Source organism: Eleutherodactylus coqui, chromosome 2, assembly GCF_035609145.1.
Source record: "Eleutherodactylus coqui strain aEleCoq1 chromosome 2, aEleCoq1.hap1, whole genome shotgun sequence".
Lineage (NCBI taxonomy): Eukaryota > Metazoa > Chordata > Amphibia > Anura > Eleutherodactylidae > Eleutherodactylus > Eleutherodactylus coqui.
Genome location: NC_089838.1, coordinates 334,005,120 through 334,022,283, shown reverse-complemented (window position 1 = coordinate 334,022,283; position 17,164 = coordinate 334,005,120). Strand labels below are relative to the sequence as shown.

The following is a 17,164-nucleotide window of genomic DNA, read 5'->3' as shown; positions in this document are numbered from 1 at the left end:
TTATTAAACCAAAATATTTCCTTCCTCAATTTCTATTTCTTGCTCATCCCTGAAACTACTTCACTACCCACAAACCCTACACTTAGCAACAAACTGTTTATGTGGAACCCAGAAACGTGCATGAACACTGTTTCATGTTTTATGACAATGTATGTTGTGCTTCAGCCGGTGGCTGAATGTTGGGTTAGTGTACTGCAGCAGATAGAGGGTTAAACAGCTCAGCTTCGCAGTGTAAAACAGGAGCTGAGAGGTACAGGGATGCCGGAGCAGAGGGGAGCAATGTTACCACATCTTCAGTTCAGGGGAGTTAAGGTCCCTTTACACCGGCCGTTATTGGGGGTAACTGAAGATATATAAAACAAGGTAATATATTAGAATACCAAGCAGCTACATCGGGTATCTGCATGGAGTTTTTGAAAGTCCATAAAGATTTTATGCTCAAAGTGATGTAAACCTGGGACCCCAGCAGTGAAAGCAACAGTGCTAAAGCTGAGCCTCATTCATAGAACAACTCACACCCCTTTTATTTGTGAAACTCCATTCAGCTGTTGTCCTTGGTCAGATTTTAACCCACAATTCCAGTTTTGCTCCTTGTCATTGATTGTCATTGCCAAGCTATGATTTTGTGCCATTTTTTTTTTTTAAATCACCAGAAAATTGTTTTACAAACAAAAGAGGTGTGAGCTCTTCTATCAATGAGGCTCAGCTATAAGCATTGCTGGGGTTCTAGGTTTAAATCGCATCAAGGATAAAATCTTTATGGACTTTAAAAAACTCATTCAGATATTTCCCTTGATCAGATGTGAACCCACAAAACAACAGTGCTAACAACTGAGCCACCATGCTTGGCTTTTCTGGAGTAGGGGGAGATAAAAATCAGCAGAACCCAGCCGATCTGCTACTCACTGCCTGAGTGATGGTTGGGCTATCAATAATTCCCAACTGGACAACCTCCTTTAAATCAAATATAAGACACCTGATTATATAGAATACCTCTAAAACATTGTAAGATCTTACTTTTAGAATACTTATTGTCTAAAAACTAACACAAAAAGACCATTCATATATGAAATAAAGATCGGTATAATCTTTAAATAAAACAGTGTCCCTTCTCTAACCCCCGGAGGACATGACCATTTTTTGTTCATTTTTGTTTTCTACTCCCTACTTTCAAAAATCATAGCTGTTTCATTTTTCTGCCTACCCCACTACATGAGGGCTTGTTTTTTTGTGTGACGAGTTATATTTTTCTAGATTACTGTTTAATGTACAGAAAAACGTTAAAATATTTATCAGTTGAGTGAACTCACTGCAGCAAATATGGCATGATAACTTTAATAGTTTGTTATTATTCAATCAGTGCAGCTGTGGGAGGGTTTGTTTTTATTGCCGGGCGAGCTGGAGTTTCTATTGGTACCATTCTAGGCTAAATACAATTAATGATTGTTTTTTTATTACTTTATTTCTTGGACGTGGGGCAACCAAAAAGTCTGGCTTTACTATTTATTTTTTTCCAATTGACATTCACCATGTGGGGTAAACAGTGTGATATTTTGATAGATCAGAATTTTATGGACTCCACATACATCAGCTCCTCTCTCTTCTTTTGTATACTCAAAGCAAAAAAAAACTGCCCTTTTCGATCTCCCTCATCACTATTGTTTAAAGGTCTTACCTTTTTTTGCTTATATGCTAGTCATATATGTTTTAAAGATTTTTTGTGGGGAGGGGGATTTGTTCTGCTTTCTTATATTTGTATCAGTATCGTTCCCAGTCTATGTCCTGAAGTGCAGCTCTCAACTTGAGAAAATTGGCTTTTTAAACTTAAGGCCACGTTCACACGGACGAAAAAAATCACGCAAGATTTATGCATTGCAAAACACACAAATCTTGCATGACTGTTTGGAGAATCATGTCATGTCTTATCTTTGGGTGTTCCCTCGGAACGCCTCACCCATTCTTTTCAATGCGTCCGGAAAACATATCACACATCGTTTAATGTGCATGCGATGTGATCCAAGGATTTCCATTGAAAGTAAGGGGAAACACTTGCCAGTCCTTTGTGATTGGAGGTGTTTTTAACTCAAAACCGCCTCGCATCCGCGGGGACATCGCATGTTGACTAGCACATAATGGGCCAAGTTTCACAGCCCAGTATCGCACTTGCCCATGTGAAATTAGCCTAAGGATTGACACACTTTGCCTTAAGGCACAACTTTGCTCGGCATTATGGAGCGCAGCTGCGCCTGAATTAGGTAATTTTTTTCCCTCTCGCCGGCAATTTGAACTCCGCACTGGAGCACCAAAGTTTGAAAATAACTGCGGGAAGATGGCTGCTGCCCCATTACCCCGTACAATGTATTCAGTATGTGGGAGAAATATGGGGCAGGTCCTATCTTTTCTTGGCCATAGTTTTCACAGCCGAGAAATCCCAACAGTAACAACGAAACCACTGAACTTATCACGGCGATATAATGGGAGAAAACCATATGTGTAAGCACTGTGTGATTTTCCTCTTTCAGCCTGTTTGTTTTTTTACATTTCTTGTAGAATCTAATCATATTGCAGCCAGTGTCATAAGATTATCCTGAACAGTGATATTTCCAGCAAACCCTGCATTGTTTTTCCCTACACAGTGTTAAATCGTCACAATTGTCCGTAAATTTACAGCATAGTAGCTGCATATTAGATATTAGAAGTTCACTGTCTTATCAAGAATTTCAGTCAGAGGTTGAAGAAGAAGGCGGGGGGGGGGGCTGGTTCTTTGCATGGATCAAAAACACGACAGGTGTGCCCTCTGTCCCCTAGCACAGATGGACAATCACAGCCTCAGGAAAAAAAAGACACTTTTATAAGAAATCATGCTTTTTTTTGTATAGTGAACTCTGTGATTTTTCCCGGTGGCATGAAAGTCACTAAACTCTTCGCTAGGGTCCGGAGTTGATCCAATACCCCACGTTGAGCACCAAAATGTAAGTGCAAAATAATATTTGCTATACAATATGCTATTGGGGTCCAAATTTCTTAGTTTGATAGAGGTAAGCTGAGCTCAGGAGACTAACATTAAATCACACAGGTAAGCTGAGCTCAGGAGACTAACATTAAATCACACAACAGAGTATGTGATCCAAAGTATGTGATCCATCTGTTTATTTGAGTGACAAGCAACACTTTTTTATAGAGTCACATGTTCAATTACAATAATTCAAATCTGTTATAATTTATTTGTTACCATCGGTCAAATAACATACAATATAAAATATACAAGTTAAAGGATTTAACATCTAAAATTCCAACCAAACGCATGCAAGCGCAGACGAGTCACATATGATTAACCCTTTCCAATTTGTATTCTGGTTTTCCTAGGGAGCTTACTCTTTTTCTGCCATTATACAACGGCGCTATATGCTGGCTAAAGTCAGTACTGCATGAGGTGACACGTTGGATAGGCTCCGACAGAAGAGAGCCTGGCAATATACAGTAAGAGAACCCCCGACGGAATTCTAGTAACATCGGAGCTGTACAGCCTTAAATCATAATGTCTTCACAGGTCAGACAGTGGATTGGAAAGGGTTAACTTCTCTTAATATGTGAGTACAATAATTAAACACAATAAATTGTTTACATAGAATGTTTGGGAACATATGTGAACATGTCAGTTTGACCCGTTGGCAAGTCTAAAGGCCACGGTAGCTATCTTCTGGAACAAAAGCCCTAGTGATTCCCTCAAAACTAATTAAATTAGTCACCGACGAAGAACCTATTAAAATTTACTAACTTTATTAATGAAATCTAAAATATTAATTGGACAGAACAAAACATATATAGTGAAATGTGAGAGCCTTCGGAAAGAGATTTTTTTATGATGAGAAGAAATTCCTTAGCTCCCCAATCAGCTAACCCGTTTTTCTGTGACCTTGCTATTGAGTGGATACTGGGTATCAAAACCACTTAAAGAGTGTTTATACCGTATGCGGAGTGATAACCTCCAGCCATTAATCCAGTAGGGTCATAGGGTCGGGTAAGGCAAAGCCTTTTATTTATAGTCTCAAGGAATTCCCCTTGGTTAGAGACTCCAGGACTAATAAAAAGTTTTCAGAGAGTCAGAAGGTAGTGTATTGTATGTGTTCCACTTATCACAATACTGCACTTTCTTGGTCTAATCAGAGTTTCCTTTCCACGATCTTTAGAAGGAGAGCCTGGTGCATGGTGTTCATTCCTTGGGTTCAATTACTTTATTGTATGATGCTTCTAAGGAAAAATAAACACACTTTGTAAATATCTAGCGCTAAAGATAGCCCCCAATCCTAGGCGGGCGCATTGGTGAGGAGAGGGTTAAAGGAAGGTCAGAGCCGCTAGTATGGATATGAGGATTGGCACTCTTGTAGTACAGCCAATATTGCTCAAAAGGCCATAATATTGTGTATCCAAAGGAGGCGTAATTAACCCTTCGTAAGGTCCAGTATGCAAAGGGTTAAATAGTCCCCATGTGATTTAGGTGAAAATAAAAGCCAGCAATATTGGTGAAAAAAAGCTGGTTTCTAAAAAATATTATTAGGTTTTCCTCCTTTCACTCAGGTACTAAAAAGCCCCAGGAGTTAGAGGAAAGGGTTAATTATTAGAGATGAGCGAACGCGTTCGTCCGAGCTTGATATTCGTGCGAATATTAGGGTGTTCGGGATGTTCGTTATTCGTGACGAACACCATGCGGTGTTCTGGTTACTTTCACTTCCTTCCCTGAGACGTTAGCGCGCTTTTCTGGCCAATTGAAAGACAGGGAAGGCATTACAACTTCCCCCTGCAACGTTTAAGCCCTATACCACCCCCCTGCTGTGAGTGGCTGGCGAGATCAGGTGTTCGCCTAATATAAAAGTCGGCCCCTCCCGCGGCTCGCCTCAGATGCGGTGTGAGTTAGATGAGGGACAGTGCTGTTTATACCGGAGCTGCTGTAGGGAAAGAATTGGTAGTTAGTGTAGGCTTCAAGACCCCCCAAAGGTCCTTATTAGGGCCACTGATAGCTGTGTGTTGGCTGCTGTTAGCAGTGGGATTTTTTTTTTCTCAAAATCGCCTCTGCAGACCGTTGCACCTGGCATTAGGGACAGAAGTGCTGCATAGGCAGGGAGAGTGTTAGGAGTGAGTGTAGCCTTCAAGAACCTCAACGGTCCTTTCTAGGGCCATATTTATCCGTGTGCAGTACTGTCCAGGCTGCTGTTGGCTGTGCTGCATTTTTTTTGGGCTTCTCAAAATCGCCTCTGCAGAGCATTCCACCCTCCATTGATACTGCAGGGAAAGAATTGTATAGGCAGGGCCACAACACAGTTATTATTCATTGAATATACGCAGTGCTGCCTGTTGGTGGGAAAAAACTGAAAACAAATCTATTTGTCCAGCCTCTGTCCGTCCTTACGGGCGGTGGACACGTGTGAGCTGCGTGAAAAACATTGCTAAATCATACGCAGCCAGCTACGCTTTACTGCTGGGTTCGCCATTTGCTTTCCTTAATTGGGAAAAAAAATACCTGCTCTCCAAGAGTTATAATAACTCTGCTACCCTCACGTTCTGTGACACATAAGCAGGGACACAGCACAGTTATTAAACTTCTCAGGTTCATTGAATATACGCAGTGCTGCCTGTTGGTGGGAAAAAACTGAAAAGAAATCTATTTGTCCAGCCTCTGTCCGTCCTTACGCCTGTGGAGACGTGTGAGCTGCGTGAAAAACATTGCTAAATCATACGCAGCCAGCTACGCTTTACTGCTGGCTTCGCCATTTGCTTTCCTTAATTGGGAAAAAAAATACCTGCTCTCCAAGAGTTATAATAACTCTGCTACCCTCACGTTCTGTGACACATAAGCAGGGACACAGCACAGTTATTAAACTTCTCAGGTTCATAGAATATACGCAGTGCTGCCTGTTGGTGGGAAAAAACTGAAAACAAATCTATTTGTCCAGCCTCTGTCCGTCCTTACGGGCGGTGGACACGTGTGAGCTGCGTGAAAAACATTGCTAAATCATACGCAGCCAGCTACGCTTTACTGCTGGGTTCGCCATTTGCTTTCCTTAATTGGGAAAAAAAATACCTGCTCTCCAAGAGTTATAATAACTCTGCTACCCTCACGTTCTGTGACACATAAGCAGGGACACAGCACAGTTATTAAACTTCTCAGGTTCATTGAATATACGCAGTGCTGCCTGTTGGTGGGAAAAAACTGAAAAGAAATCTATTTGTCCAGCCTCTGTCCGTCCTTACGCCTGTGGAGACGTGTGAGCTGCGTGAAAAACATTGCTAAATCATACGCAGCCAGCTACGCTTTACTGCTGGCTTCGCCATTTGCTTTCCTTAATTGGGAAAAAAAATACCTGCTCTCCAAGAGTTATAATAACTCTGCTACCCTCACGTTCTGTGACACATAAGCAGGGACACAGCACAGTTATTAAACTTCTCAGGTTCATAGAATATACGCAGTGCTGCCTGTTGGTGGGAAAAAACTGAAAACAAATCTATTTGTCCAGCCTCTGTCCGTCCTTACGGGCGGTGGACACGTGTGAGCTGCGTGAAAAACATTGCTAAATCATACGCAGCCAGCTACGCTTTACTGCTGGGTTCGCCATTTGCTTTCCTTAATTGGGAAAAAAAATACCTGCTCTCCAAGAGTTATAATAACTCTGCTACCCTCACGTTCTGTGACACATAAGCAGGGACACAGCACAGTTATTAAACTTCTCAGGTTCATTGAATATACGCAGTGCTGCCTGTTGGTGGGAAAAAACTGAAAAGAAATCTATTTGTCCAGCCTGTGTCCGTCCTTACGCCTGTGGAGACGTGTGAGCTGCGTGAAAAACATTGCTAAATCATACGCACCCAGCTACGCTTTACTGCTGGCTTCGCCATTTGCTTTCCTTAATTGGGAAAAAAAAATACCTGCTCTGCCACAGTTAATAACTCTGCTACCCTCACGTTCTGTGACACATAAGCAGGGACACAGCACAGTTATTAAACTTAGATAATTCATTCACTAGAGGCAGTGGGGCCTTTCGTTTTCCAAAAAGGGCAAAAATTATATTTGGCCTGCAGTCTTGCGCCAATTTATTTCCTGCCTGGGAAATCTAATCACTGGTAATACAGCATGCTGAGGGGTAGGGGTAAGCCTAGAGGACGTGGACGTGGACGTGGCCGAGGACGCGGAGGGCCAAGTGAGGGTGTGGGCACAGGCCAAGCTCCTGATCCAGGTGTGTCGCAGCTGTCTGCTGCGCGATTAGGAGAGAGGCACGTTTCTGGCGTCCCCACATTCATCGCCCAATTAATGGGTCCACGCGGGAGACGGTTATTAGAAAATGAGCAGTGTGAGCAGGTCCTGTCCTGGATGGCAGAAAGTGCTTCGAGCAACCTATCGTCTACCCGCAGTTCTGCGCCGTCCACTGCTGCCAATCCGAATCCTCTGTCTGCTGCTCCTCCTTCCTCCCAGCCTCCTCACTCCACTACAATGACACCTGCTCAGGAGCGGGAACACTCCCAGGAACTGTTCTCGGGCCCCTGCTTAGATTGGGCAGCAGCGGTTCCTCTCCCACCAGAGGAGTTTATCGTCACTGATGCCCAACCATTCGAAAGACATATGATGGCCAAGCACCCCGCAAGGTGGGACAAAGGCCGTTCACCGCCTCCGGTTTGCACCCCTGCCTCTCCCCCTGTGCCCCAACCTGCCACTGAGATGCAACCCCCCTCTCAGGACACAGGCACTACCGCCTCATGGCCTGCACCCACACCCTCATCTCCGCTGTCCTCGGCCCCATCCAGCAGTGTAGTTCAGCGCACCGTTCAGCCGTCGCTTGCGCAAGTGTTCGAGCGCAAGCGCAAGTACGCCGCCACGCACCCGCACGCTCAAACGTTAACCGTCCGCATCGCAAAATTCATCAGCCTTGAGATGCTGCCGTATAGGGTTGTGGAAACGGAGTCCTTCAAAAGTATCATGGAGGCGGCGGCCCCGCGCTACTCAGTTCCCAGTCGCCACTACTTTTCCCGATGTGCCGTCCCAGCCCTGCACGACCACGTCTCCCGCAACATTGTGCGCGCCCTCACCAACGCGGTTACTGCCACGGTCCACTTAACTACGGACACGTGGACAAGCACAGGCGGGCAGGGCCACTACATCTCCCTGACGGCACATTGGGTGAATTTAGTGGAGGCTGGGACAGAGTCAGAGCCTGGGACCGCTCACGTCCTACCCACCCCCAGAATTGCGGGCCCCAGCTCGGTGGTGGTATCTGCGGAGGTGTATGCTTCCTCCACTAAAGCACCCTCCTCCTCCTCCTCCTCCTCTGTCTCACAATCAAGATGTGTTAGCAGCAGCATGTCGCCAGCAGTCGGTGTCGCGCGGTGTGGCAGCACAGCGGTGGGCAAGCGTCAGCAGGCCGTGCTGAAACTACTCAGCTTAGGCGATAAGAGGCACACGGCCCACGAACTGCTGCAGGGTCTGACACAGCAGACCGACCGCTGGCTTGCGCCGCTGAGCCTCCAACCGGGCATGGTCGTGTGTGACAACGGCCGTAACCTGGTGGCGGCTCTGCAGCTCGGCAGCCTCACGCACGTGCCATGCCTGGCCCACGTCTTTAATTTGGTGGTTCAGCGGTTTCTGAAAAGCTACCCACGCTTGTCAGACCTGCTCGTAAAGGCGCGCCGGCTCTGCGCACATTTCCGCAAGTCCCACACGGACGCTGCCACCCTGCGCACCCTGCAACATCACTTTAAGCTGCCAGTGCACCGACTGCTGTGCGACGTGCCCACACGGTGGAACTCTACGCTCCACATGTTGGCCAGGCTCTATGAACAGCGTAGAGCTATAGTCGAATACCAACTCTAACATGGGTGGCGCAGTGGGAGTCAGCCTCCTCAATTCCTTTCAGAAGAGTGGGCCTGGTTGGCAGACATCTGCCATGTCCTTGGTAATTTTGAGGAGTCTACCCAGGTGGTGAGCGGCGATGCTACAATCATTAGCGTCACCATTCCTCTGCTATGCATCTTGAGAAATTCCCTGCAAACCATAAAGGCAGCTGCTTTGCGCTCGGAAACGGGGGCGGGGGAAGACAGTATGCCGCTGGATAGTCAGGGCACCCTCCTGTCTATTTCTCAGCGCGTACAGGAGGAGGAGGAGGAGCATGAGGAGGATGAGGAGGAGGGGGAAGAGACAGCTTGGCCCGCTGCTGACGGTACACCGGCTGATTGCCTGTCATCCTTTCAGCGTGTATGGCCTGAGGAGGAGGAGGAGGAGGAGGATCCTGAAAGTGATCTTCCTAGTGAAGACAGCCATGTGTTGCGTACAGGTACCCTGGCACACATGGCTGACTTCATGTTAGGATGCCTTTCTCGTGACCCTCGCGTTGCACGCATTCTGGCCACTACGGATTACTGGGTGTACACACTGCTCGATCCACGGTATAAGGAGAACCTGCCCACTCTGATTCCCGAAGAGGAAAGGGGTTCGAGAGTGTTGCTATACCACAGGACCCTTGCGGACAAGCTGATGGTAAAATTCCCAGCCGACAGCGCTAGTGGCAGAAGGCGCAGTTCCGAGGGCCATGTTGCAGGGGATGTGCGTAGATCGAGCAGCATGTACATCCCAGGCAGTGCAACAGTCTTTAAGGGCCTGGCCAGCTTTATGGCTCCCCACCAAGACTGTGTCACCGCTCCCCAGTCACGGCTGAGTCGGCGGGAGCACTGCAAAAGGATGGTGAGGGAGTACGTAGCGGATCGCACGACCATCCTTGGTGACGCCTCTGCCCCCTACAACTACTGGGTGTCGAAGCTGGACACGTGGCCTGAACTAGCCCTGTATGCCCTTGAGGTGCTTGCTTGTCCTGCGGCTAGCGTGTTGTCGGAGAGGGTGTTTAGTGCGGCTGGGGGAATCATCACCGATAAGCGTAGCCGCTTGTCAACCGACAGTGCCGACAGGCTAACACTCATCAAGATGAACAAAGGCTGGATTTCGCCAGACTTCTGTTCTCCACCAGCGGACAGCAGCGATACGTAAGCAATACGTAGGCTGCACCCGCGGATGGAAGCTACGTTCTCTCTCACCATCCAAAACGGGGACATTTGTGCTTCATCAATCTGTGTCTAATATTCCTCCTCCTCCTCCTCCTGCTCCTCCTCCTGAAACCTCACGTAATCACGCTGAACGGGCAATTTTTCTTAGGGCCACAAGGCTCACTCAAATAATTTTTCAGAACAATTTTTATAAGTTTCAATTAGCTTAAAAGCGTTGGAACTTTAACTTGAACCAATTTTTCGTTACACTGGGCTGCCTCCAGGCCTAGTTACCACTTAAGCCACATTAACCAAAGCGATTCACCTGCCATCTTGGTTGGGCATGGCCAATTTTTACTGAGGTACATTAGTACTGTTGGTACACCAATTTTTTGGGGCCCTCACCTACAGTGTAATCATAGTAATTTCTATGTTCTTCGCCTGCACTCATGGTACAGAAAGGTGTGTGGGGTTGGCCTACAGTTTAGCTACATAAATGTCACTTGTGCCTTGGCTATACTAAGGCTACTGAAATGGAACGAAGACTGCGCTCCCGCTATACTGCTGCTTCAGAATTGTTACTGGGGCCTGTCTTGAGTGCTACTATTGCTTACATGGAACGAAGACTGCGCTCCCGCTATACTGCTGCTTCAGAATTGTTACTGGGGCCTGTCTTGAGTGCTACTATTGCTTACATGGAACGAAGACTGCGCTCCCGCTATACTGCTGCTTCAGAATTGTTACTGGGGCCTGTCTTGAGTGCTACTATTGCTTACATGGAACGAAGACTGCGCTCCCGCTATACTGCTGCTTCAGAATTGTTACTGGGGCCTGTCTTGAGTGCTACTATTGCTTACATGGAACGAAGACTGCGCTCCCGCTATACTGCTGCTTCAGAATTGTTACTGGGGCCTGTCTTGAGTGCTACTATTGCTTACATGGAACGAAGACTGCGCTCCCGCTATACTGCTGCTTCAGAATTGTTACTGGGGCCTGTCTTGAGTGCTACTATTGCTTACATGGAACGAAGACTGCGCTCCCGCTATACTGCTGCTTCAGAATTGTTACTGGGGCCTGTCTTGAGTGCTACTATTGCTTACATGGAACGGACACGTGGAGAGGACACGTAGTGCCTCAAAAACATCCCCCTCCTCCTCCAACAGGGAAAACATTGTTGGCAAATGCCTTTGCATTGGTTCGTCTGGCGGCAGTCCAAGAATTTCACCTTTACCAACACTACAAGAGAGCCCCCCCACCATCCCCCCGCCACGGCCCACTTAATCCTGGCCACATTCCGAAAACCAACAAAATACAACCGTGGTACTAGGTCCGCAGTCACCACCACATTACCACCAACGCGGTTACTGTTAAGGTGCATATAACCACGGACACGTGGAGAGGACACGTAGTGCCTCAAAAACATCCCCCTCCTCCTCCAACAGGGAAAACATTGTTGGCAAATGCCTTTGCATTGGTTCGTCTGGCGGCAGTCCAAGAATTTCACCTTTACCGACACTACAAGAGAGCCCCCCCACCATCCCCCCGCCACGGCCCACTTAATCCTGGCCACATTCCGAAAACCAACAAAATACAACCGTGGTACTAGGTCCGCAGTCACCACCACATTACCACCAACGCGGTTACTGTTAAGGTGCATATAACCAGTCTGACTGGGGCATGCAGACACCTTGACAGAATGAATAGTGTGTGGCACATAGGTTCCCCATTGCTATGCCCACGTGTGCAGCTCCTGATGGCGGTGGCACAGGATTCTATTTCTCATTGCTTCTGTACAGCATTGTGGGCTATCGCCCCGCCCCTATTAAAGAGGGTCGCTACCTAGCCGTGCCAACCCTGTGCAGTGTGTGCCTGCGGTCCCTCGTCGTGGCAGACGCACTTCTAAATAGACATGAGGGTGGTGTGGCATGAGGGCAGCTGAAGGCTGCGCAGGGACAGTTTGGTGTGCGCTGTGGGGGGGAGGGGGTGCGGTTGGGCAGCATGTAACTCAGGAGAAGTGGCAGTGGAGTGTCATGCAGGCAGTGATTGTGCTTTGTTGGAGGTAGTGTGGTGCTTAGCAAAGGTATGCCATGCTAATGAGCGGTTTTCAGAAGTAAAAGTTGTTGGGAGGGGGGGGGCCCACTCTTGCCGCTATTGTGGCTTAATAGTGGGACCTGTGAACTTAGGATGCAGCCCAACATGTAGCCCCTCGCCTGCCCTATCCGTCACTGTGTCATTCCCATCACTTTCCTGAATTGCCCAGATTTTCACACATGAAAACCTTAGCGAGCATCGGCGAAATACAAAAATGTTCTGGTCGCCCATTGACTTCAATGGGGTTCGTTGTTCGAAACGAACCCTCGAGCATCACGGGAAGTTCGTTACGAATAACGAACACCCGAACATTTTGGTGTTCGCTCATCTCTATTAATTATAAATTGTTGGACCCCTATACAGAGTACATCTCTGGCCCAATCAAAGCTCCATATTAAAAGCTGATGAGCACATGATAGTTGGGCAATGTCAGCTTTGTGGGACCCAGCACATTAAGGGTTAATTCTCCCCGTATGCTGAAAGGTCCAGTGTGCTGGTGGTACCCTTCCTTAAAGGAGTTGTTCCGCGCTGAAACGTTTTTTGTTTTTTTTTCAACAGCCCCCCCGTTCGGCGCGAGACAACCCCGATGCAGGGGTTAAAAATAAAAACCGCACAGTGCTTACCTGAATCCCTGCGCTCCGGTGACTTCTTACTTACCTGCTGAAGATGGCCGCCGGGATCTTCTCCCTCGGTGGACCGCAGGGCTTCTGTGCGGTCCATTGCCGATTCCAGCCTCCTGATTGGCTGGAATCGGCACGTGACGAGGCGGAGCTACGCGGAGCCGCTCTCCGGCACGAGCGGCCCCATTCAGCAAAGAAGAAGACCCGGACTGCGCAAGCGCGTCTAATCTGGCGATTAGACGCTAAAAATTAGACGGCACCATGGAGACGAGGACGCTAGCAACGGAACAGGTAAGTAAATAACTTCTGATAACTTCTGTATGGCTCATAATTAATGCACAATGTACATTACAAAGTGCATTAATATGGCCATACAGAAGTGTATAGACCCACTTGCTTTCGCGGGACAACCCCTTTAAGGTCAGAGATCCAGTACTAATCCCCTCAATGAAGAAGTATCATTTATAATTACATGAAGGTCCCTGTTCCCTCTCACAGCACTAACCGCTGTGATGTACAACTGACTAGATCAGCATCGGTGTAGCTGCCCGACAGATGGTATCGGGCAGCCAACTGAAACTACACTAAACTGACCGTCTGAAAACAGATTAACTAACTAAATTGTGAAAAAATTATTGAAAAAAAAAATGTTCCCAATTTTGGCCCTTTTAATAAATATACACAAATTCTATTGGTCTATTTTTAACACCTAAATGAAGTACAATATGTGGCAAAAATGTCAGAATCACTTGGATATGTAAAACCTTAACTGAGTTATTCTATGTTAAATTGACGCATGTCAGATTTCCAAAATTTGGCTTGGTCATTAAGGCGCAAACAAGCTTAATCACTAAGGGATTAAAGGGATCACAACTTGATTATTCTACGCTAAGTCCAAAAGTAAGTGCACCCCTTTGTAATGTACCTAATCTAATTCTCTAACTTTCCGCTGTCGTACAAACTTGAAATTTTGCATCACCATTCCTTAAGTCCAAATAGGAAAAGTAAAGGGGACACAATTTGATTATTCAATGTTAGGTGCAAAAGTAAGTGCACCCCTATGTAATGTAACTACCCGGTGTTGTACGAACGTAAAATTTGCATTGACCATTCCTTACATCCTAATACGAAAGTAAAAGGGCTTCAACTTCAAAATTCAATTTTAAGTTTGAAAAGTTGTGAAAATCTGCAATACATGACCTAGTTCATTTCTTAGAAACCATAAAGCCTAGGGAAATGATTTGCATGCTGAGGAGAAACTACCTCACATCAATGTGCATATACTGAGTAGAATCTAACGCACCTCTATGTGTATATATAAGGAGAATCTAACTGACCTTTGTGTGCATATACTGAGGAGAATCTACCTCACCTCTATGTGTATATACTGAGGAAAATATACTGAAAGGCTGTAAAGTACATAATGAAGCTGCCATGGACTGCAGGGATGAAGCATGCCTTTAAAGGCTAAGAAGGGACTGCAACCTCTCTTCTGTGTTTAATTTGAATAAAAAGGGGTGATACCTTTAAAGGTAAAAAGTGACGAAAGTGGGAGGGATGGCACATTGTGCATAGGGACATCAGTACATGCAGTCTGAGGAGAATCTTACACTCCTGTATGTGTATCCATATTTTATTCCTCAGTTCCTCTGAAGTAACCATGATCCCATTACATTTTCAATGCGAACAACAGGTAGCACCTGTACCAAATTAACTTGGACAAAGCTGGGTATCTCAGCTAATCTCTACATATGTGTATGAGCCTCCTCTTAGCAGCTCTCTCAGGATGCATCTATATCCTGGAAAGGGCTTCCTGGGCCAGATACGTAAAACATCTTTTCAGTGGTGCATTCATTAAACTGTATTTGTATGACTAGATATTGGTAGATACTGAATAATGTTCTCATAGCATTTTTTCCCTTCTAAACACAGGGAAGGAATCTTACAGCGGTAACAGAATTTTTCCTTTTAGGATTTCAATCTAGCAAATGTGTACGTGTTTTCCTCTTCTGTCTCCTTCTGGTGGTTTACTGCGGCACGATATGTGGGAACCTCCTGATCATCACCCTAGTGTCCACCAGCAAGGACCTCCACACTCCAATGTACTTCTTCATCTCACAACTGTCCATCAGTGACATCTTGTTATCTTCAGATATTGTGCCCAACATGTTCCACATCCTACTGAATAATGGGGGGACCATTACTTTTATTGGTTGCTTTACCCAATATTATTTCTTCGTAGCCTCAGAAGTATTTGAATGTTTTATCCTCACAGAAATGTCTTATGATAGGTATGTGGCCATCTGTAATCCCCTCCATTATTCTTCTATCATGACAAGGACATGTTGCGTGAATTTGGCCGTCATCGCTTGCTGTTTCAGTTTTTCCATTCCATTCATTACTTCTATCACAACAGCAATGTTAAAATTTTGTGGACTGAATGTTATTGACCATTTTTTCTGTGACATAAATCCTCTACTGGACCTGGCCTGCTCTGATACCTTAATTCTTCACCTGCAAATAATGTTACTAGGTTCTCCTATAATAATCATCCCACCCACAGTAATAATTGTATCTTATGTCAAGATTATTGTCGCCATATTAAGAATTCCATCCAGTACCGGTAGACATAAAGCCTTCTCCACCTGTAGCTCCCACCTCATTGTGGTCTCCATATTTTTCTGTACTCTGCTCGGTGCTTACATTTTTCCAATACAAGAGCAAACCTTCAATACTAGAAAGCTCTTGTCATTACTCTATACTGTATTTACTCCTTTCATCAACCCCATTATATATAGTCTAAGAAATAGCAATATTAGAAAAGTAGTAATGAAACACATAAATATGTAACCTTTTTTTCACTGCAAAAGTCTATACGGAGTAACAAGTAGTCATCAGGAGGGCTATAGGCATGTATATGAGGGATGGTATAAAGCATTTGCAGATACACATATTGAATGTTAGTTTCCACAAATGGTTGTATTGCAGTATTTGGCCCCCCAACAGTCCACAATAAGTTTCTGGCTGGCTGGGTGAGAGGCCTGTAATGTCACTTCTCCCCCCCCCCCCCACACTAACTCAAAACCTTCTGTACACAGATGAGTAGTGAGTACCCCAAAACAGCAGCACTACATGTACATAGGTATCTTTTGCTTATGGAGATCATTTTGGTTTGGTCTTCATTTCCAGTCATGATATAAGGCTTGTTAGAGAGGATTTACTAATTGGAAAGCTACCTTTCACTTGATGGAATGGCAGAAGCATTGTGCTGATGGATTAAAAAAAAAAAAAAGAGTTCCTTCACCCATTGTGCTATCTGCTGCAGCTAGTTTTTTTTTGCTATAGTGTACACAAAATACCCCAGTGTGTGTCCTGTTGATCCAAACTATATAAGCAGACTGTACGCATTTCTCACGGTCATTTTTTTTGCTTCAGTGTATGCAAAATACCCAGTGTGTGTCCTGTAGATCCACACTATATAACCAGACTGTATGGGTTTCTCACGGTCTTTTTTTTTGCTCTAGTGTACGCAAAATACACAGTGTGTGTCCTGTAGATCCACACTATATAACCAGACTGTATGCGTTTTTCACAGTCTTTTTTTTGTTACAGTGTATGAAAAATATCTTGCAGTTTGCTTAGCATTTTGATGCAGTGCATTATACAAGATGATCAACACAAGGGGTAAGGGTCGAGGACATGGACGTGGACGTGGACGTGGGCCTCCGAATGAGGATGTGAGCAGAGGCCGAGGTCCTGGGTGGGGTAAAACAGTGCCTGCTGCTGAGGGAGAAGTAGAATGCCGCGTATCTATGCTATCTAGTTTCATCTCACAGTTTGCAGGTCTGCGTAGTATACCAATATTAAAACCACAACAGTCAATCAGGTGATCACATGGATAGCGGATAACGCGTACAGTAATTTATCCACCACCCAGTCTTCCATGCAGTTCACTCACGCTAGCCAAGGGACTGGACCTCTGAATCCTCACGCTGATCCTCCTTCCTCCCAGCCTGCTCACTCCAGGAAAAGGAGAGATTCAGAACAGGCATACTCACAGGAACTGTTCTCAGGTCCCTTCCCTGAGTGGCAAACAATGGTTCATGAGCCACCGGAGGGGTTTGTCAAGACCGATGGCCAAAATTTGGACCTTTCACAGTCTCAGGGTGATGAGGGTGGGGACTTCAAAGTAATGTCTCAAGAGGTATTTGTTGATGATGATGATGAGACACAGCTGTCTGTCAGTGAGATTGTTGTTAGGGCAGTAAGTCTGAGGGAAGAGCAGACTGAGGATTCAAAGGAAGAGCTGGTGGATGATGAGGTGACTGACCCGACCTCAGTTGGTAAGCCTTCTGAAGGCAGCGCTTCAGAGGCGAAGGCAAGTGCAGCACCAGAATAGGTTGGAAGAGGCAGTGTGGTGGCCAGAGGGAGAA

General features: G+C 45.8%; 1 protein-coding gene across 1 annotated transcript; it reads left to right on the top strand.

Annotated features, from left to right (window-relative positions):
* Nucleotides 1-120: 120 nt before the first annotated feature.
* Nucleotides 121-16,381, top strand: LOC136610375 (olfactory receptor 1468-like). Its single transcript, XM_066589606.1, has 3 exons — nucleotides 121-183; nucleotides 14,664-15,414; nucleotides 16,344-16,381. Exons 1-3 carry the CDS (start codon nucleotides 121-123, stop codon nucleotides 16,379-16,381), a joined length of 852 nt encoding a protein of 283 aa, XP_066445703.1.
* The last annotated feature ends 783 nt before the right edge of the window (nucleotides 16,382-17,164 follow it).

Coding starts and splice junctions, on each gene's coding strand:
- LOC136610375 (XM_066589606.1), top strand. CDS start 121: ATGAACACTGTTTCATGTTTTATGACAATGTATGTTGTGCTTCAGCCG. Junction 184..14,663: donor AGCCGGTGGCTGAATGTTGG/GTTAGTGTACTG, acceptor TTCTAAACACAG/GGAAGGAATCTTACAGCGGT. Junction 15,415..16,343: donor TGTGGTCTCCATATTTTTCT/GTACTCTGCTCG, acceptor TTTTTGTTACAG/TGTATGAAAAATATCTTGCA.